The sequence below is a fragment of the Ranitomeya imitator genome, chromosome 5 (assembly GCF_032444005.1).
Source record: "Ranitomeya imitator isolate aRanImi1 chromosome 5, aRanImi1.pri, whole genome shotgun sequence".
Lineage (NCBI taxonomy): Eukaryota > Metazoa > Chordata > Amphibia > Anura > Dendrobatidae > Ranitomeya > Ranitomeya imitator.
The window spans coordinates 248,234,225-248,255,293 of record NC_091286.1 but is presented as its reverse complement, the minus strand read 5'-3'; the positions used below and the strand labels follow the sequence as shown (position 1 = coordinate 248,255,293).

Below are 21,069 nucleotides of genomic sequence, written 5' to 3'. Positions count from 1 at the left end.
CATAGTAACATAGTAACATAGTAACATAGTTAGTAAGGCCGAAAAAAGACATTTGTCCATCCAGTTCAGCCTATATTCCATCATAATAAATCCCCAGATCTACGTCCTTCTACAGAACCTAATAATTGTATGATACAATATTGTTCTGCTCCAGGAAGACATCCAGGCCTCTCTTGAACCCCTCGACTGAGTTCGCCATCACCACCTCCTCAGGCAAGCAATTCCAGATTCTCACTGCCCTAACAGTAAAGAATCCTCTTCTATGTTGGTGGAAAAACCTTCTCTCCTCCAGACGCAAAGAATGCCCCCTTGTGCCTGTCACCTTCCTTGGTATAAACAGATCCTCAGCGAGATATTTGTATTGTCCCCTTATATACTTATACATGGTTATTAGATCGCCCCTCAGTCGTCTTTTTTCTAGACTAAATAATCCTAATTTCGCTAATCTATCTGGGTATTGTAGTTCTCCCATCCCCTTTATTAATTTTGTTGCCCTCCTTTGTACTCTCTCTAGTTCCATTATATCCTTCCTGAGCACCGGTGCCCAAAACTGGACACAGTACTCCATGTGCGGTCTAACTAGGGATTTGTACAGAGGCAGTATAATGCTCTCATCATGTGTATCCAGACCTCTTTTAATGCACCCCATGATCCTGTTTGCCTTGGCAGCTGCTGCCTGGCACTGGCTGCTCCAGGTAAGTTTATCATTAACTAGGATCCCCAAGTCCTTCTCCCTGTCAGATTTACCCAGTGGTTTCCCATTCAGTGTGTAATGGTGATATTGATTCCTTCTTCCCATGTGTATAACCTTACATTTATCATTGTTAAACCTCATCTGCCACCTTTCAGCCCAAGTTTCCAACTTATCCAGATCCATCTGTAGCAGAATACTATCTTCTCTTGTATTAACTGCTTTACATAGTTTTGTATCATCTGCAAATATCGATATTTTACTGTGTAAACCTTCTACCAGATCATTAATGAATATGTTGAAGAGAACAGGTCCCAATACTGACCCCTGCGGTACCCCACTGGTCACAGCGACCCAGTTAGAGACTATACCATTTATAACCACCCTCTGCTTTCTATCACTTAGCCAGTTACTAACCCATTTACACACATTTTCCCCCAGACCAAGCATTCTCATTTTGTGTACCAACCTCTTGTGCGGCACGGTATCAAACGCTTTGGAAAAATCGAGATATACCACGTCCAATGACTCACCGTGGTCCAGCCTATAGCTTACCTCTTCATAAAAACTGATTAGATTGGTTTGACAGGAGCGATTTCTCATAAACCCATGCTGATATGGAGTTAAACAGTTATTCTCATTGAGATAATCCAGAATAACATCCCTCAGAAACCCTTCAAATATTTTACCAACAATAGAGGTTAGACTTACTGGCCTATAATTTCCAGGTTCACTTTTGGAGCCCTTTTTGAATATTGGCACCACATTTGCTATGCGCCAGTCCTGTGGAACAGACCTTGTCGCTATAGAGTCCCTAAAAATAAGAAATAATGGTTTATCTATTACATTACTTAGTTCTCTTAGTACTCGTGGGTGTATGCCATCCGGACCCGGAGATTTATCTATTTTAATCTTATTTAGCCGGTTTCGCACCTCTTCTTGGGTTAGATTGGTGACCCTTAATATAGGGTTTTCATTGTTTCTTGGGATTTCACCTAGCATTTCATTTTCCACCGTGAATACCGTGGAGAAGAAGGTGTTTAATATGTTAGCTTTTTCCTTGTCATCTACAACCATTCTTTCCTCACTATTTTTTAAGGGGCCTACATTTTCAGTTTTTATTCTTTTACTATTGATATAGTTGAAGAACAGTTTGGGATTAGTTTTACTCTCCTTAGCAATGTGCTTCTCTGTTTCCTTTTTGGCAGCTTTAATTAGTTTTTTAGATAAAGTATTTTTCTCCCTATAGTTTTTTAGAGCTTCAGCGGTGCCATCCTGCTTTAGTAGTGCAAATGCTTTCTTTTTACTGTTAATTGCCTGTCTTACTTCTTTGTTTAGCCACATTGGGTTTTTCCTATTTCTAGTCCTTTTATTCCCACAAGGTATAAACCGCTTACACTGCCTATTTAGGATGTTCTTAAACATTTCCCATTTATTATCTGTATTCTTATTTCTGAGGATATTGTCCCAGTCTACCAGATTAAGGGCATCTCTAAGCTGGTCAAACTTTGCCTTCCTAAAGTTCAGTGTTTTTGTGACTCCCTGACAAGTCCCCCTAGTGAAAGACAGGTGAAACTGTACAATATTGTGGTCGCTATTTCCTAGATGCCCAACCACCTGCAGATTTGTTATTCTGTCAGGTCTATTAGATAGTATTAGGTCTAAAAGTGCTCCTCCTCTGGTTGGATTCTGCACCAATTGTGAAAGATAATTTTTTTTGGTTATTAGCAGAAACCTGTTGCCTTTATGGGTTTCACAGGTTTCTGTTTCCCAGTTAATATCCGGGTAGTTAAAGTCCCCCATAACCAGGACCTCATTATGGGTTGCAGCTTCATCTATCTGCTTTAGAAGTAGACTTTCCATGGTTTCTGTTATATTTGGGGGTTTGTAACAGACCCCAATGAGAATTTTGTTACCATTTTTCCCTCCATGAATTTCGACCCATATGGACTCGACATCCTCATTTCCTTCGCTAATATCCTCCCTTAAAGTGGACTTTAGACAAGACTTTACATAGAGACAAACCCCTCCTCCTCTCCGATTTTTACGATCCTTTCTAAACAGACTGTAACCCTGTAAGTTAACTGCCCAGTCATAGCTTTCATCTAACCATGTCTCGGTTATTCCCACTATGTCAAAGTTACCTGTAGATATTTCTGCTTCTAGTTCTTCCATCTTGTTTGTCAGGCTTCTGGCGTTTGCGAGCATGCAGTTTAGAGGATTTTGTTTTGTTCCAATCTCCTCGCTGTGGATTGTTTTAGAAATGTTCTTACCTCCCTTCTGAGTATGTTTTCCTGGGTCTTCTTTGTTCAAGTCTAATGTTTTTCTTCCCGTCCCCTCTTCTTCTAGTTTAACGCCCTCCTGATGAGTGTAGCGAGTCTTCTGGCGAATGTGTGTTTCCCAGGTTTGTTGAGGTGTAGTCCGTCTCTGGCGAGGAGTCCATCGTACAAGTAATTCACACCGTGGTCCAGGAATCCGAATCCTTGTTGTCTGCACCATCGTCTTAGCCAGTTGTTTGCATCAAGGATCCTGTTCCATCTCCTGGTGCCATGCCCGTCTACTGGAAGGATAGAAGAAAAAACTACCTGTGCATCCAGTTCCTTTACTTTCTTCCCCAACTCTTCAAAGTCCTTGAGAATTGTCGGTAGGTCCTTCCTTGCCGTGTCATTGGTGCCAACATGTATCAGAAGAAATGGGTGGACGTCCTTGGAGCTGAAGAGCTTTGGTATCCTATCGGTCACATCCTTGATCATCGCACCTGGAAGGCAGCATACTTCTCTTGCGGTTATGTCCGGTCTGCAGATGGCTGCTTCTGTGCCTCTCAGTAGTGAGTCTCCCACCACCACCACTCTTCGTTGCTTCTTGGCTGTACTTTTTGCTGTCACTTGTTGCGGTGTGCCCTTTTCTTTTTTGCTTGCTGGTATTGCCATGCGCTTTTTTTTCCAGGAAGTTTTCGCCTGCTGAGCGAAATTATGATGTGGGCAACCGAGAGTTGCTGGCCATGAAGTGGGCATTCGAGGAGTGGCGTCATTGGCTTGAAGGAGCTAAGCATCGCATGGTGGTATTGACTGATCATAACAACTTGACTTATCTTGAGTCTGCTAAGCGGTTGAATCCTAGACAGGCTCGTTGGTCGCTGTTTTTTGCCCGTTTTGACTTTGTGATTTCGTACCTTCCGGGCTCTAAAAATGTGAAGGCGGATGCTCTGTCTAGGAGTTTTGTGCCCGAGTCTCCGGGTTTGTCTGAGCCGGCGGGTATCCTCAAGGAAGGAGTAATTGTGTCTGCCATCTCCCCTGATTTGCGGCGGGTGCTGCAAAAATTTCAGGCTAATAAACCTGATCGTTGTCCAGCGGAGAGACTGTTTGTCCCTGATAGGTGGACCAATAAAGTTATCTCTGAGGTTCATTGTTCGGTGTTGGCTGGTCATCCTGGAATCTTTGGTACCAGAGAGTTAGTGGCTAGATCCTTTTGGTGGCCGTCTCTGTCGCGGGATGTGCATGCTTTTGTGCAGTCCTGTGGGATTTGTGCTCGGGCTAAGCCCTGCTGTTCTCGTGCCAGTGGGTTGCTTTTGCCCTTGCCGGTCCCGAAGAGGCCTTGGACACATATCTCTATGGATTTTATTTCTGATCTTCCCGTTTCTCAAAAGATGTCAGTCATTTGGGTGGACTGTGATCGCTTTTCTAAGATGGTCCATCTGGTACCCTTGTCTAAATTGCCTTCCTCCTCTGATTTGGTGCCATTGTTCTTCCAGCATGTGGTTCGTTTACATGGCATTCCAGAGAATATCGTTTCTGACAGAGGTTCCCAGTTTGTTTCAAGGTTTTGGCGAGCCTTTTGTGGTAGGATGGGCATTGACTTGTCTTTTTCCTCGGCTTTCCATCCTCAGACTAATGGCCAGACCGAACGAACCAATCAGACCTTGGAAACATATCTGAGATGCTTTGTTTCTGCCGATCAGGATGACTGGGTGTCCTTTTTGCCTTTGGCGGCGTTCGCCCTTAATAATCGGGCCAGCTCGGCTACCTTGGTTTTGTCATTTTTCTGCAATTCTGGGTTCCATCCTCGTTTCTCTTCAGGACAGGTTGAGTCTTCGGACTGTCCTGGTGTGGATACTGTGGTGGACAGGTTGCAGCAGATTTGGACTCATGTAGTGGACAATTTGACCTTGTCCCAGGAGAAGGCTCAACGTTTTGCTAATCGCAGACGCCGTGTGGGTCCCCGACTTCGTGTTGGGGATCTGGTTTGGTTATCTTCTCGTCATATTCCTATGAAGGTTTCCTCTCCTAAGTTTAAACCTCGTTTCATTGGTCCGTATAGGATTTCTGAGGTTCTTAATCCTGTGTCTTTTCGTCTGACCCTTCCAGATTCTTTTTCCATACATAACGTATTCCATAGGTCATTGTTGCGGAGATACGTGGCACCTATGGTTTCATCTGTTGATCCTCCTGCCCCGGTTTTGGTGGAGGGGGAATTGGAGTATATTGTGGAGAAGATTTTGAATTCTCGTGTTTCTAGACGGAAACTCCAGTATCTGGTTAAATGGAAGGGTTATGCTCAGGAAGATAATTCCTGGGTTTTTGCCTCTGATGTCCATGCTCCCGATCTTGTTCGTGCCTTTCATGTGGCTCATCCTGGTCGGCCTGGGGGCTCTGGTGAGGGTTCGGTGACCCCTCCTCAAGGGGGGGTACTGTTGTGAATTCTGTGGCAGAGCTCCCTCCTGTGGTCACAAGTGGTACTTCGGCTGATTCTCTCTGTTAGCTTCTGTTGGTGGAGGGAAGTGGTACTGCGGCTTCTGAGTTTCCTCCCTCAGGTGATCTGGTGAGGTCGTTAGGTGCTTCTCTACTTAACTCCACCTGTGGTCACAAGTGGTACTTCGGCTGATTCTCTCTGTGAGCTTCTGTTGGTGGAGGGAAGTGGTACTGCGGCTTCTGAGTTTCCTCCCTCAGGTGATCTGGTGAGGTCGTTAGGTGCTTCTCTACTTAACTCCACCTAATGCTTTGATCCTGGCTACCTGTCAATGTTCCAGTGTTGGACTTGCTTTTCCCTGGATCATTCCTGTGGCCTGCTGCTCTGCATAGCTAAGTTCTTCTTTGCTATTTGTTTGCTATTTTTTCTGTCCAGCTTGTCTAATTTGTTGCTGGAAGCTCTGGGACGCAAAGGGTGTACCTCCGTGCCGTTAGTTCGGTACGGAGGGTCTTTTTGCCCCCTTTGCGTGGTTTTCTTTAGGGTTTTGTGTAGACCGCAAAGTTACCTTTCTATCCTCGCTCTGTTAAGAAAGTCGGGCCTCACTTTGCTGAATCTATTTCATCTCTACGTTTGTCTTTTCATCTTAACTCACAGTCATTATATGTGGGGGGCTGCCTTTTTCTTTGGGGTATTTCTCTGAGTCAAGGTAGGCTTATTTTCTATCTTCAGGCTAGTTAGTTTCTCAGGCTGTGCTGAGTTGCATAGGCAGAGTTAGGCGCAATCCACGGCTGCCTCTAGTGTTGTTTGGAGAGGATTAGGGATTGCGGTCTGCAGAGTTCCCACGTCTCAGAGCTCGTTCTATGATTTTGGGTTATTGTCAGATCACTGTATGTGCTCTGACCGCTATGTCCATTGTGGTACTGAATTGCCTTTCATAACAATATTCCCCCCTGCATGGCTCACATACATTCCCCCCTGCAAGGCTCATATATATTCCCCCCTGCATGGCTCATATACATTCCCCCCTGCATGGCTCATATACATTCCCCCCTGCATGACTCATATATATTCCCCCCCTGCATGGCTCATATACATTCCCCCCTGCATGGCTCATATACATTCCCCCCTGCATGGCTCATATATATTCCCCCCTGCATGGCTCATATACATTCCCCCCTGCATGGCTCATATACATTCCCCCTGCATGGCTCATATATATTCCCCCCTGCATGGCTCATATATATTCCCCCCTGCATGGCTCATATATATTCCCCCTGCATGGCGGCTTATCTCTCTGCACCCGCACCCGCTCCTGCTCGGCGCACCGGCTTATGTCCTCCATCCCCCCCGTCCCTCATACTCACCTGTCCCACTGCACGGCCGTGCCGACATCCCTCGCGCTCTGTCCCGACTCCAGGCGGCGGCGCCGGCGCAGCACCTTCTTCCTGCTTGAGCGGTCATGTGACACCGTTCATTAAGATCATGAATATGCGCATATTCATGATCTTAATGAGCGGTGTCACGTGACAGCTCGTTCAGGACGAGCTGCGCCTGCAGTGCAGACGCCGAGACCATCGCTGGAGAAGGCAGGGTGAGTATTCAAGGCGGGCGGCGGCGGGGCGGGGGCCCTGGAGCGGGGGGAGGCCCTGGAGCGGGGGGAGGCCCTGCCAGCAGGTGTTAGTGCCAGGGCCCACCGGAGGATCCTCCGGTTCCCCGGTGGGCCAGTCCGAGCCTGACTGAGACACTGTAGGCCATGGTAGCACATTTAGTCACACAGGCGGATCACAGTAGTACGAGCAACATGCTGTCTGGTGTTGTTATGTTGCAGCTCCTAAAATACTTTGAAGAAATGATCGCATCATTGCTTACATGACCAAATCAATATAACAATAAGCGATAGGCTTTGTGTGTATCTGGAATGAAGACAAGAGGGGTCCAGCTACCATACATTGCCAGCTACCATGCATTGTTAGAGTACACGATATTCAAGGGAGTGGGACTGGTGTGATGTTCCCTCATAAAGATGTCTTCATGGCAATACCCACATGATCTTCAGACCTATCTTCACTGCATCCAAGAGAAGAGCGAGGAAGATAGACCCTTATTTCAGTCTCCATTGACGTATTTCTTTGAACCATGATAAACTTTAAGAGCTGGAATCGTGGCTCCAAGCTCAATGTCAGTCAAACACTTCCTGATGGTTTGTGCAGACAATGTTTGAAGCCATAGGCTTTGTATGTGACGTCCAATTTCATTTGCAATGCAGGCTGGATCAATCGTGGTACTAGTGGTACGGCCTTTTTTCAAAAGTGTACCAGGTGTCGTTTTTCAGCACACCAGGCCCCATGTTGCTCATGCTACTGTGAGCAGTCTGCATGGCCTACATGTTCTACCATGGCCTGTAGCATCTCCGGACTTCTCCTAGCAACATATCATGGCAAAACATTCCTGGGACAAGCATTAATAACCTCTCTGATAGCATGCTAAGACGTGTGAGTATGTGTATGTATGCGTGTGATGCTCATACTCAAAACTGAATAAATCAAGAATTTTGAAAATGATGTTTTTTTTTTTCAACATTTGCATTTCATTAACATGTCTATCAACCCTGTGAATTTCATAATTCCACAAATTGTCCTTCTTGGTGTTTCAATTTCAATGTTTTGGAGTGTATTTGTTGATCATTCTAAATTATTTTTTATTTTTTTGCTTTAGTTATGATCTTATTTAATAAATCCCGGTATGACTTACCCAGTGATGTCACTGTGACATGAATCACAGTTACCGTGCAACCATAGTCCCAAATCCATTCCTCCACAAGTAAAACGAATAGGATGCTGCTAACGAGAAACGTGGTTTCCAGGGAAATCAAATTTGCTACAGTTATAAAGATATAAAAATACAATTACAGTTTTGACATATATGTCCTGAAATAAATAATAGAGTTTACTGAAATAATATTACTATATCACAGCAGCAAATCTAGGTAAATGGTCCCCAACAACAATTTGCCAATATTAATAACCAGGAATCTTCAATGTATTAATAAATATTATCACTTAGCAAATGAAAGTAAACTGTCACTTTTTTATTGGCAGAATGAAATTTAGGCCACATTCACATGTACAGTATTTGGTCAGTATTTTACATCAGTATTTGTAAGCCAAAACCAGGAGTGGGTGATAAATACAGAAGTGGTGCATATGTTTCTATTATACTTTTCCTCTGATTGTTCCACTCCTGGTTTTGGCTTACAAATTATGATGTCAAAAACTGACCAAATACTGAACATGTGAACGTGGCCTCATACAGTTTCTGGGGAGCTAATTCAGGTGTAGTGATTATTTTGACTCCTTGGGTATTTTTTAGAAAAAAGTATCAATGGATGTTGCAGAGTGAAAATTGCAAATAATACATTGTAGTGTTTAGGACATTGCAGTGCCCTTACATGATGCCCAGCTTGCTCTTCTGGGGACACGCACCCGTCTAAGTGAGCTCTCCCTGCTACAGAAATGCCAAATATGTGAACATTTAAAAATGGTTTAGGCACACCGTGGGGCTCAGATGGGAGGGGCATTTGGATTTTGGAATGTAGAATTAGCTGGATTTCTATTTCTTTTGGGGGGTGAGGAGTCATAGTGCATTTCTAGAACCTTTGTGCTGCCAGTAATGTGGAAGCCACCTATACTTCTATTGACAGATGATGGACCTGAGTGAAGATTTGATTTTTTTGTGGATTTTGTTGAAGCTTTTATTGGGAAAAGTTTGCATAACATTTTGCATCACATTTATCCTTCACTCTATGCTGAGCACTTACATTAGGGTTTCCATTTAAATCTCCGAGTGATTTGATTCAAATGAAGGCCCCAAGGGATCCATTCACTATAATGAGGCAGCCGAGTTTCTGATCAGTGATGTCCTTTTTTTCAGAGATGCACAAAACTGTTGTTGACTGCATTTTTATGCACACTTAAAAAGACTGACACCACCAGATCATGGGACAGATGGCCAAATATAGAAAACAGCCGACAGCACATCAATAATGGAATGCTCGCTCCAAATCCAAGGACCCAATTTGGAAATAGACAGTCCAACATGTAAAAAAGAAGAACAGCGTCCAATCCAAATGATGAAAAAAATTTAACAAATTTTACTCTGCCGTGATGCAACGTTTTGACCAATTAAGGTCTTTATCAAGCAATGATAAAGACCTTAATTGGTCGAAACATCGCATCATGGAGGAATAATATTTGGATGCTGTTCTTTTTTATACATAGGACAGTTGGCATCCACAGGGTCTCCATCAGCCTCATCATAGGAAATATTGAATCGGGGGTTCAGTCTGAATAACATATTCATGAGATTTACATGGAAACCTACCGTATATACTCGAGTATAAGCCGAGATTTTCAGCCCAAAATTTTGGGCTGAAAGTGCCCCTCTCGGCTTATACTCGAGTCACGGTAGCGGTGGGGTCGGCGGGTGAGGGGGAGAGGGCGCTGAGGCATACTTACCTAGTACCAGCGATCCTGGCGCTGTCCCTGCCGTCCCACGGTCTTCTGTGCTGCAGCTTCTTCCCCTCTTCAGCGGTCACGTGGGACCGCTCATTAGAAAAGTGAATAGGCAGCTCCACCTCCCATAGGGGTGGAGCCGCCTATTCATTTCTCTAATCAGCGGTGCCGGTGACCGCTGATAGAGAAAGAGGCTGCGGCACCGAAGACTGTGTGACAGGCAGAGGGAGCGTCAGGATCGCTGGGACTAGGTAAGTATGTAATATTCACCTGTCCGCGTTCCAGCCGCCGGGCGCCGCTCCATCTTCCCGGCGTCGCTCCGCTCTGACTGTTCAGGTCAGAGGGTGCGATGATGCATATAGTGTGCGCGGCGCCCTCTGCCTGATCAGTCAGTGCGCAGAGACGCCGGGACCGGACGCTGGGAGCTGCAAGCAAGAGAGGTGAGTATGGCATTTTTTTTTTTATTGCAGCAGCAGCAGCAATGGCAGAGCTTTCTATGGCACAGCTATGGGGCAGTACTGAACGGCACACAGCAGTATATGGCAGCTATGGGGCAGTACTGAACGGCACACAGCACTATATGGCAGCTATGGGGCAGTACTGAATGGCACACAGCAGTATATGGCAGCTATGGGGCAGTACTGAACGGCACACAGCAGTATATGGCAGCTATGGGGCAGTACTGAACGGCACACAGCACTATATGGCAGCTATGGGGCAGTACTGAACGGCACACAGCACTATATGGCAGCTTTGGGGCAGTACTGAACGGTACACAGCACTATATGGCAGCTATGGGGCAGTACTGAACGGCACACAGCACTATATGGCAGCTATGGGGCAGTACTGAACGGCACACATCACTATATGGCAGCTATGGGGCAGTACTGAATGGCACACAGCACTATATGGCAGCTATGGGGCAGTACTGAATGGCACACAGCACTATATGGCAGCTATGGGGCAGTACTGAACGGCACACAGCACTATATGGCAGCTATGGGGCAGTACTGAATGGCACACAGCACTATATGGCAGCTATGGGACAGTACTGAATGGCACACAGCACTATATGGCAGCTATGGGGCAATAATGAACGGTGCAGAGCACTATATGGCAGAGCTTTCTATGGCACATCTATGGGGCAATAATGAACAGTATGGAGCATTATATATGGCACAGCTTTATATGGAGCATCATATGGGGCAATAATGAACGGTATAGAGCATCTATTTTTATTTTTCAAATTTACCAGTAGCTGCTGCATTTCCTACCCTAGGCTTATACTCGAGTCAATAAGTTTTCCCAGGTTTTTGTGGCAAAATTAGGGGGGTCGGCTTATACTCGGGTCGGCTTATACTCGAGTATATACGGTAAGTGTAAGCGCTCACCTCATGGAGCAGGATAAATATGAGCCAAGCCAAACTGCAATCTTTGGGAGGCAGAATTGACAAATCAACAGCAGGTCAAGAATTTGTTCTGTTTATTTTTTATACCATTTTTCATGTGGCACAAGTGATAAGACAACTTTATTCTTCGGGGTTACAGCGATACCAGAGTTATATGTTTTTTTCATGTTTGGCTGCTGTCACACACTAAAAAACACAAAGAAAAGTTTTTGCCATATCGTCATATTTTTAGAGCTATAATTTTTCTATGCTTCTGCCTCAAGAGTCATGTGAGGGCTTGTTTTTTACGGGACAAGTTGCCATTTTTATTTGTACAATTTTTGGGCGCATAGCATTTTTTGTTCACTTTCAGTTCTGATTTTTGGGAGGCAGAATGAACAAAAAAACAACAATTTGGGGTTTGTTTTTTGGGATTCTTTATGCCATTCACCATATAGTAAAAAGTAATCAGACTGCTTTATTCTTCAGGTCAGTAGGATTACAGCAATACCACATTTATATAATTTTTTTTGTGTGTTGCTGCTTTTACACAATAAAAAAGATTTTTTTAGAAAAAAGAACTGTTTTTTGCATTGTTATATTCTGAGAGCTATAATTCTTTCATTTTTTTAACTGGTAGAGCTGTATGGCAGCTTGCTTTTTATGAGAGAAGATATAATTTTCAGCTAAATCTTTTTTATTAAAATTCATCTTTTTGGTTGTGTTTTATTTCACTTTTTGTTCGGTGGTAGGTATGATAAAAAAGCATTTTTATATATGTATTAATTGGTATACTATTTTTTGCTTTTTTTTTGCTTTTTATTTGGTGATTTTTAAATGCATATTTTTACAAGTTTTTTTTTTTTTCAACTTTTTTCTTTACTTAATCCTTCTATAGGACTTTATCTTTTAAGACACTGATTAATGGTATTACACATTGCAAATGTTTTATGCCAGTTAGTGTTACACTGACCGAACACCTTTTAGACCATGCTCCTGGCAGGTCATCATTTGACTTTGGGTTGATATGACAACTATTGGCAGCTCATCGAGGGGGTGCCCATGGAATGGAGAGGAAGGATAATTTTTTAATGTTTATTTATTATGAAAAAATAGTAAATTGTAAAAAAAATTGCAGAAATATGGTATTGTCTAAGTCATACTGACTCACAGGATGCTTTTGTTGTACAGTGTGTTCTGCAAAATGCGAAAAGAGTGAAAATAATTGCTGAATTGGTGGAAAAATAAAACTAAAACTAGAAAATCAAGAAAAAATACTTGAAACCAAAACACTGCAGTCATTAAAGGGATTAATATCATACAGATTAGAATGGCTAACTTGGTTGCCCTGCTATGACAGGAAACATATAGACATTAAGCTTTACACATTTATACTACTCTAAATGCAAATCTTTGCAGATATGATTAAAACTAAAAAAAATATAAAATAATAAAAAATACTACCTACCCAAGTACTTTTTATTTGCCCAGGAAGGAGATGTGTTAATATCAAAAGGTCCAAGCTCATCAAAACTATCCAATCTGTAAATCAGAAGAGAAAAAAATAATACATTTATAGGAATATATAGATTTAAGTACATTTCAATTTATATTATAGTTTCAAATCGATTGTTTCTTGAAAATGATTACATTTTAAAAAGACTGGATTTATGCACGAACATTATATTGAATTGATATAGTGCAGCGCCCCAGAGACCTGGTCGTTGCAGTATGACGCTCTGCCACTAAGGGGAGTGATGGTACGTCTGATGGCACTAAAGGAGTTCTTCTGACCAGGTATCACCAGCACACATTACTAGTGTTGAGCATTCCAATACCGCAAGTATCAGTGTTCTGCAAGGTCTCTGTGTGTGTGTGTGTGTGTGTGCAGCTCACTCTGTAGTCTGTGTGCAGCCATATACCCGGTTGTATTCAGCTCAGGGGGGTTCACACTGCCTCATACTGTTCTATCCATTGTCCTTTTTTGCTCATAGTGCAGCCTGCTGCACATTTTTTCTAAAATTTCCTACTAGTGTCTTTCCACCCGTCTCCAGCTAAATTGTGGAAAAACACTACATAGGATAACCTAGAGGAGGGTTTTTGGGCCTTGCAGCGCCGTTTACGGCTGTCTGCACGGTCTCCGTGTGAGCGCAACTCGCCCTGTAGTCTGTGTGCAGCCACAGCCGGTTGTATTCAGCTCAGGGTGCGTCACTGCCTCATACCGTTAAATAACTTTTCCTTTTTTGCAAATAGTGCAGCCTGCTGCAATTTTTTTCTAAAATTTCCTATTAGTGTCTTTCCACCCGTCTCCAGCTAAATTGTGGAAAAACACTACATAGGATAACCTAGAGGAGGGTTTTTTGGCCTTGCAGTGCCGTTTACGGCTGTCTGCACGGTCTCCGTGTGAGCGCAGCTCGCCCTGTAGTCTGTGTGCTGCCACGGCCGGTTGTATTCAGCTCAGGGTGCGTCACTGCCTCATACCGTTAAATAACTTTTCCTTTTTTGCAAATAGTGCAGCCTGCTGCACATTTTTTTCTAAAATTTCCTATTAGTGTCTTTCCACCCGTCTACAGCTAAATTGTGGAAAAACACTACATAGGATAACCTAGAGGAGGTTTTTTGGGCCTTGCAGCGCCGTTTACGGCTGTCTGCACGGTCTCCGTGTGAGCGCAGCTCGCCCTGTAGTCTGTGTGCAGCCACAGCCGGTTGTATTCAGCTTAGGGTGCGTCACTGCCTAATACCGTTAAATAACTTGTCCTTTTTTGCAAATAGTGCAGCCTGCTGCACATTTTTTCTAAAATTTCCTATTAGTGTCTTTCCACCCGTCTCCAGCTAAATTGTGGAAAAACACTACATAGGATAACCTAGAGGAGGGTTTTGGGGCCTTGCAGCGCCGTTTACGGCTGTCTGCACGGTCCCCGTGCGAGTTAAACTCGCTCTGTAGCCCGATCTGCTCAAAAAAAAAGTAAAGTTCACCAAACACCACTTAACACTTGTGTAGGCCACATTTTAGCAATAATAAAATCTAGTCCACACTTTACAAATTTAGTGTTTCTTACACCTGTTAGCAGGAGCATTTCAGGAATAAGCACACTAAGGCCTTAGTACTTTTCTGCTTATCTTTATCTGTCAACCAAGATGAAGAGGGCAGGGAGTAAGGCACGTGGGCGTGGGCGCGGAGCAGGGAGAGGACGTGGTGATTCTGTGCCTGCTGCGGGCACCGGTGACTCATCACCCAGTTTCAGCAGGGAACAGTCCTTCATGCGCAGCTTTGTCGGAGAGCGCCGTGCACCACTGCTGCGTGAAGATCAAATTGAAGCCGTTGTCGGATAAATGGCAGCTAACGCATCGGCATCGACTTCAATTAGTGCCACATCCTCTCAGGAACAGACCACTGGAGACCAGCCATCTGTCTCTTCACCACCTGCCAAATTGGCCAGGCAGTCAGAGAGCCCAGGACAGGAGCCATCTCTACTTCTGTTCTCTGAATCTCTTGGCTTGGAAACAGGGGGCCAGCCAAGCAGCATTGGAGAAATGGAAGAAGAGGCAGTGTGCAGTGATGCCCAACAGCTTTGTCTCTCTGACTCAGAAGAGGCGGGTGGGCCAGTGCCTACGGTGACCACAGCGCAGTACGCATCTGATGATGAAACTCAGGTGCCGCTTTCTGGTGCATACTGTGCTGCCGAGACTACCCAGGAGGAGCAGTTGGTGGCAGAGGGTAGTGGAGATGAAGAGGTCCTTGACCCATCGTGGCGTGAGGAACAGGAAGGTGGTGGGAGCAGCTCTGAGGAAGAGATTCCCCGAACGGGCCAAAGAGGGAGAGGGAGGGGGAAGACTGCGGAGCCTGTAGCCTCCACTTTGGCACCTGTTAGGAGCCTGTCTATTCCAAAAGCCAAAAAGGGCGCTCCCAAGACTTGCAGTGCCTGGTCCTTTTTTGACACAGTTGCAGATGACATTTGTTTTGTCAAATGCAAGCTGTGTCATCAGAAAGTCAAAAGAGGGAAAAGTGTCAGCAACCTCAATACCACAAATATGTGGAAACATGTGCGGACCAGGCACGCGGTGGAGTTACAAAAACACACTGAAGACCTAGGCCAACCAACAGCGGCAGCTACCACCTCTTCAGCTCGTGTTGCCTCTTCCTCCAGCTCACACACAGCTGGTTCAGCTTCCTCCCAGGATCGCCATGGAAGAACCTCTGGCACTGTTGTCCAGAGACCTAACGTAATTCCACCCACAGCACCACGTTCCCAGTCATCCTCACACTCCCAGCCTAGTCTACAGCCATCGGTAGTACAGACATGGGAGAAAAGGCGGCCATTCTCGGCAAACCACCCCCGAGCACAGGCTCTGAATGCAGGCATTGCCAAACTTCTGTCACTGGAAATGCTCTCATTCAGGCTGGTGGAGACTGACAGCTTCCGTGACTTGATGGCATTGGCAGTCCCACAGTACCAGGTGACCAGCCGCTTTTATTTCAGCAGGCAAGCCATCCCTGCCCTGCACAAGCATGTGGAGGGACACATAAAACATGCACTACTGAACGCCGTCAGTAGCAAGGTCCACCTCACCACCGATGCGTGGACCAGTCAACATGGACAGGGGCGATACCTTTCCCTCACTGCCCATTGGGTTAATGTTGTTGAGCCGGGTACAGATCGTGCGAGTGGCGCAGGACGTGTCCTGCCCACTCCAAGGATTGCAGGAATCCAGTCTGTACGCATAGACTCCTCCTCATACACAAGTTCCTCAGAATCATCGCTGCAGGAGCCGTCACAGTCCACCTCCACATGGACCCGTGAACGTTTACCTGTTACGACCGACATGAGCACAGCCGTGGCCAAACGTCAACAGGCCGTCTTGAAATTAGTTTCTTTGGGGAATCGAAGCCACACAGCGCAGGAGCTCTGGAATGCCATCAAGCAGGAGAGCGATGTGTGGTTTGTGCCAGCGAATCTCCAGCCAGGCATGGTAGTGTGTGACAATGGCCGAAATCTGGTGGCAGCTTTGGCCCTTGGCAACCTCACTCACATCCCATGTCTGGCACATGTGCTCAATTTGGTTGTGCAGAGTTTTCTGAGGGACTATCCGGATCTTGATGCACTGCTGCACAAGGCCCGCCTAGAGTGTGCTCACTTGCGGCGTTCCAGCTTGGCAAGATCGCGCATTGCTGCTCTGCAGCGCTGATTCCGCCTTCCGGAACATCGCATCATATGTGACCTACCTACCAGGTGGAATTCCACGTTACATATGTTGGAGCGGTTGTGTGAGCAGCAGCAAGCAGTAATGGAGTACCAGCTGCATCAGGCGCAAAAACGTCGCAGTCAGCGCCGTTCAGACATCACAACCACAGAGTGGGCCACTATGAAGGACGTCTGCCAGGTTTTGCGTCCTTTCGATTATTCCACGCGGATGGCAAGTGCAGATGATGCACTAGTCAGCATGACTGTCCCCCTTATCTGCCTGCTTCAACAAACACTGCAAGCGTTAAGGGATGATGTTGCGGAAGAGGTGGAGGATGAGGAGTCACCTTTTCCATCAGCTTCTGGACAGTCAGCGCTACGTGGTTCCTCACAAAGGGGTAGGCAGGGGACACTTTGTGAGGAGGATGAGGAGGAGTCTATGGAGGAGGAAGAGCTCCGTCCAGAGGAGGGAGTTACACAATTGTCCAGTGGTCAGTGTGTACAGCGAGGGTGGGGTGATGAAGAGCGGGCAGAGATCATGTCTCAAGCAGGGGAAAGCGTTTCTGGGCCAGTTGGCAGTCTGCAGCACATGGTTGATTTCATGTTGCAGTGCCTGAGAGACGACCGCCGCATCGACCACATTGTCAACATGCCTGATTATTGGGTGTACACTCTCCTCGATCCTCGCTACCAGGACAACGTCCAAAACCTCATCCCAGCGTTGACCCGGGAGCGTAAAATGCGGGAGTACCATGACACACTGGTGAATTCCATCATCTTCTCCAGTCCAACTGAGAGGAGTGCTGCTAGTGCTTTACAAAGCAGCTCAGTGCGTCGAGGCAGCGGAGGAGGCTCTGCACAAAGAGGTATCAGAAGCAGTGCCTCTGCCCAAGGCAACACCAGTATGGCACAACTGTGGCAAACTTTTGTGTGCCCGCCCCAAATGTCTACACCATCACCGGCGGCTCCAGTCAGCAGGAGGCAACGGTTCCGTCAGATGGTGACAGACTACATGTCTTGCCCTCTTACTGTACTCCCAGATGGCTCTTCCCCTTTCAAGTTTTGGGTCTCTAAGCTGGATACATGGCCAGAGCTAAGCCAGTATGCATTGGAGGTGCTGGCTTGCCCTGCGGCTAGTGTGTTGTCGGAACGTGTCTTTAGTGCCGCAGGTGGTGTACTAACAGACCGTCGCATGCGACTATCCTCCGATAACGTTGACAGGCTTACTTTTCTGAAAATGAACCAGGCCTGGATCTCGCAGGAATTTGCCACTCCTCTGCCTGATTAAGTAATTGGGTGTCATCCAGGTCTCCTGATGTGTTCATCTTTCTACCACCTGAACTGCTATTCCTGGGCTCCAACACCGCCAGTTGAGGCTCAGAAGTGCAGGCTGCACAGTACAAACATACGACCCAGTGTTATTGGGTTTCAGTAACGTCAGCTGATCCCCAGCTGTGTAGCCGGCAATGTGTCCTGCGACTACCACGCTGACACAACAACCGAAATGTAAGGGAACCTGTCCCCCCCTGGCGTTTGTTACTGAAAGAGCCACCTTGGGCAGCAGTAATGTTGCACAAGGAAAAGGTAGCTCTTTTAGTTTAGCTCCTTGCTCACGCAGAACTTAACACTTATAAAATGTGTCCACTGATACCGTTATACCGTCCCGGAGGTGGGACTTTCTTTCGTAATGTGACGCAGCACAGCCGTCATTCCTACCCCCTTGGTGCTGCGCGCCGCCTCCTCAGCGTTGTTTTAAGCTGTCACGGGGCCTGCGATGTTCTGTTATCCCTAGGCCATGCCCACTTAGCGCTGCCAGTCTTCTGACATAATTTGGTGTCAGGCTGGCTGCGCCAGTGCGGCCGCGCTGCCCGTGATCCCGCTTCGCTGTGTCTTCTGATTTAATCACACTGCTGGCCTGGGATCCATGGGCATGCGCAGTGCATATCTTCACCTCAGGCTCTCGCTCATCTCCCTCCGCCTTCTTCAGACTGTGCGCCGTCAGCTGATCCCTAATAGCATGCCACGGCCGTGACGCCGCACAGTCTGAAGAAGAGGGAAGGAGGGGAGTGAGAGGCAAGGATATGCACTGTGCATGCCCATGGATCCCAGGCCCGCAGAGGGATTACATTAGACGACACTGCGAGGTGGCATCTCGGGCAGCGTGGATGCACAGGCACTGCCAGCCTGACACTTAAATGATGTCAGAAGACGGGCACCGCTAAGTGTGCATGGCCAAGGGATAACAGAACAGCGCAGGCTCCGTGACAGCTTACAACAACGCTGAGGAGGCGGCGCACGGTACCAAGGGGGTAGGAATGATGGCTGTGCTGCGTCCCATTACGAAGGAAATTCCCACCTCCGGGACGGTTTTACGGTATCAGGGGACACATTTTATAAGTGTTTACTTCTGTGTTTGAAAGGAGCATAATTAAAAGAGCAACCTTTTCCTTTTGCATCCTTAGTGCTGCACAAGATGGCTCTTTCAGCTACAAACGCCTTGGGGGGGTTAAAGGTTCCCTTTCAACTTGCTCCAATCAGGCTTCGGCCTACACTCTGTTCCTCTGCTACTCGTGCTGTCCCTGGGCTCTAACACCGCTAGTTGGTGCCTGGAAGTGCTATCTGCACAGTCAACAGTCGCTCCTCTGTTATTGGGGTTCAGTAACGTCAGCTGATCCCCAGCTGTGTGTGCGGCAATACCTCCAATCTGCTCCTCCTGCTGTCCCTGGGCTCTAACACCGCCAGTTGGTGCCTGGAAGTGCTGTCTGCACAGTCAACAGTCGCTCCTCTGTTATTGGGGTTCAGTAACGTCAGCTGATCCCCAGCTGTGTGTGCGACAATACCTCCAATCTGCTCCTCCTGCTATCCCTGGGCTCTAACACCGCCAGTTGGTGCCTGGAAGTGCAGGCTGCACAGTCAACAGTCGCTCCTCTGTTATTGGGGTTCAGTAACGTCAGCTGATCCCCAGCTGTGTATCCAGCAACGTGTCATGCGACCGCCACGCTGGCACACTAACAGACATTTACATGCCTACAGTGCAGGCTTCGGCCTACGCTCTGCTCCTCCTGCTATCCCTGGGCTCTAACACCGCCAGTTGGTGCCTGGAAGTGCTGTCTGCACAGTCAACAGTCGCTCCTCTGTTATTGGGGTTCAGTAACGTCAGCTGATCCCCAGCTGTGTGTGCGACAATACCTCCAATCTGCTCCTCCTGCTATCCCTGGGCTCTAACACCGCCAGTTGGTGCCTGGAAGTGCAGGCTGCACAGTCAACAGTCGCTCCTCTGTTATTGGGGTTCAGTAACGTCAGCTGATCCCCAGCTGTGTATCCAGCAACGTGTCATGCGACCGCCACGCTGGCACACTAACAGACATTTACATGCCTACAGTGCAGGCTTCGGCCTACACTCTGCTCCTCCTGCTGTCCCTGGGCTCCAACACTGCTGGTTGATGCTCAGAAGTGCTGTTTGCACAGAGCCAAACACCTCGCCAATGTGTTAGTGGGGTTCAGTCACACCTGCTGCTCCCCTGCTGTGTATCCGGCAATGTGTCATGCGACCGCCACGCTGGCACAACTAAAATGTAAGGGAACCTGTTCCCCCCCCTCCAGGCGTTTGTTACTGAAAGAGCCACCTTGTGCAGCACTAATACTGCACAAAGAAAAGGTGGCTCTTTAAATTATGCTCCTTGCAAACGCTGAACTACACACTCATGTAATGTGTCCCCTCACACCGTTAAACCGTCCTGGAGGTGGGACTTTCCTTTGTAATGTGACGCAGCACAGCCGTCATTCCTACCCCCTTGGCTCCGTGCGTCGCCACCTTTGCGTTGTTTGATTCTGTCACGGACCCTGCGCTGTTATGTTCTCCCTTGGCCATGCACAGTTTGCGCTGCCCGTCCTCTGACATCATTTGTTGTCAGGCTGGCTGCGCCTGTGTGTCCACGCTGCCCGAAATCCCACCTCGCAGTGTCGTCTAATGTGATCCCACAGTGGGCCTGGGATCCATGGCCATGCGCAGTGCATATCCTCGCCTCTCACTCCCCTCCTTCCGGCTTCTTCAGACTAGGCGGCGTCAGTTGATCCCTAATAGCATGCCACGGCCGTGACGGCGCACAGTCTGGAGAAGCAGGAAGGAGGGGAGTGAGAGGCGATGATATGCACTGCGCATGCCCATGTATCCGAGGCCCGCAGTGGGATTACATTAGACGACACTGGGAGGTGGCATCTCGGGCAGCGTGGACGCACAGGCACTGCCAGCCTGACACCTAATTGATGTCAGAAGATGGGCAGCGCTAAGTGTGCATGGCCAAGGGATAACATTACAGCGCAGGCTCCGTAACAGAATCAAACAACGCTGAGGAGGCGGCGCACGCCACCAAGGGGGTTGGAATGATGGCTGTGCTGCATCACATTACAAAGGAAAGTCCCACCTCCGGGATGGTTTTACGTTGTGAGGGGACACATTACATGAGTGTGTACTTCAGCGTTTGCAAGAAGCATAATTTTAAGAGCCACCTTTTCCTTTTGCAGTATTATTGGTGTACAAGATGGCTCTTTCAGCAACAAACGCCTGGGGGGGGGGGGGGGTTAATGGTTCCCTTTCAACTTGCTCCAGT

General features: G+C 47.1%; 1 protein-coding gene across 2 annotated transcripts in view; it reads right to left on the bottom strand.

The window, feature by feature from the left end:
• TMEM244 (transmembrane protein 244) overlaps window positions 1-21,069 on the bottom strand; it is a 72,084-nt gene that overhangs the window by 23,368 nt on the left and 27,647 nt on the right. For both annotated transcript variants that reach the window (XM_069767964.1, XM_069767965.1), the window contains exons 3-4: window positions 12,745-12,818; window positions 8,129-8,254 (exon numbers count right to left, since the gene is read on the bottom strand). In XM_069767964.1, the coding sequence (XP_069624065.1) occupies window positions 8,129-8,254; window positions 12,745-12,818 (200 nt within the window). The remainder of the gene's footprint in view (window positions 1-8,128; window positions 8,255-12,744; window positions 12,819-21,069) is intronic.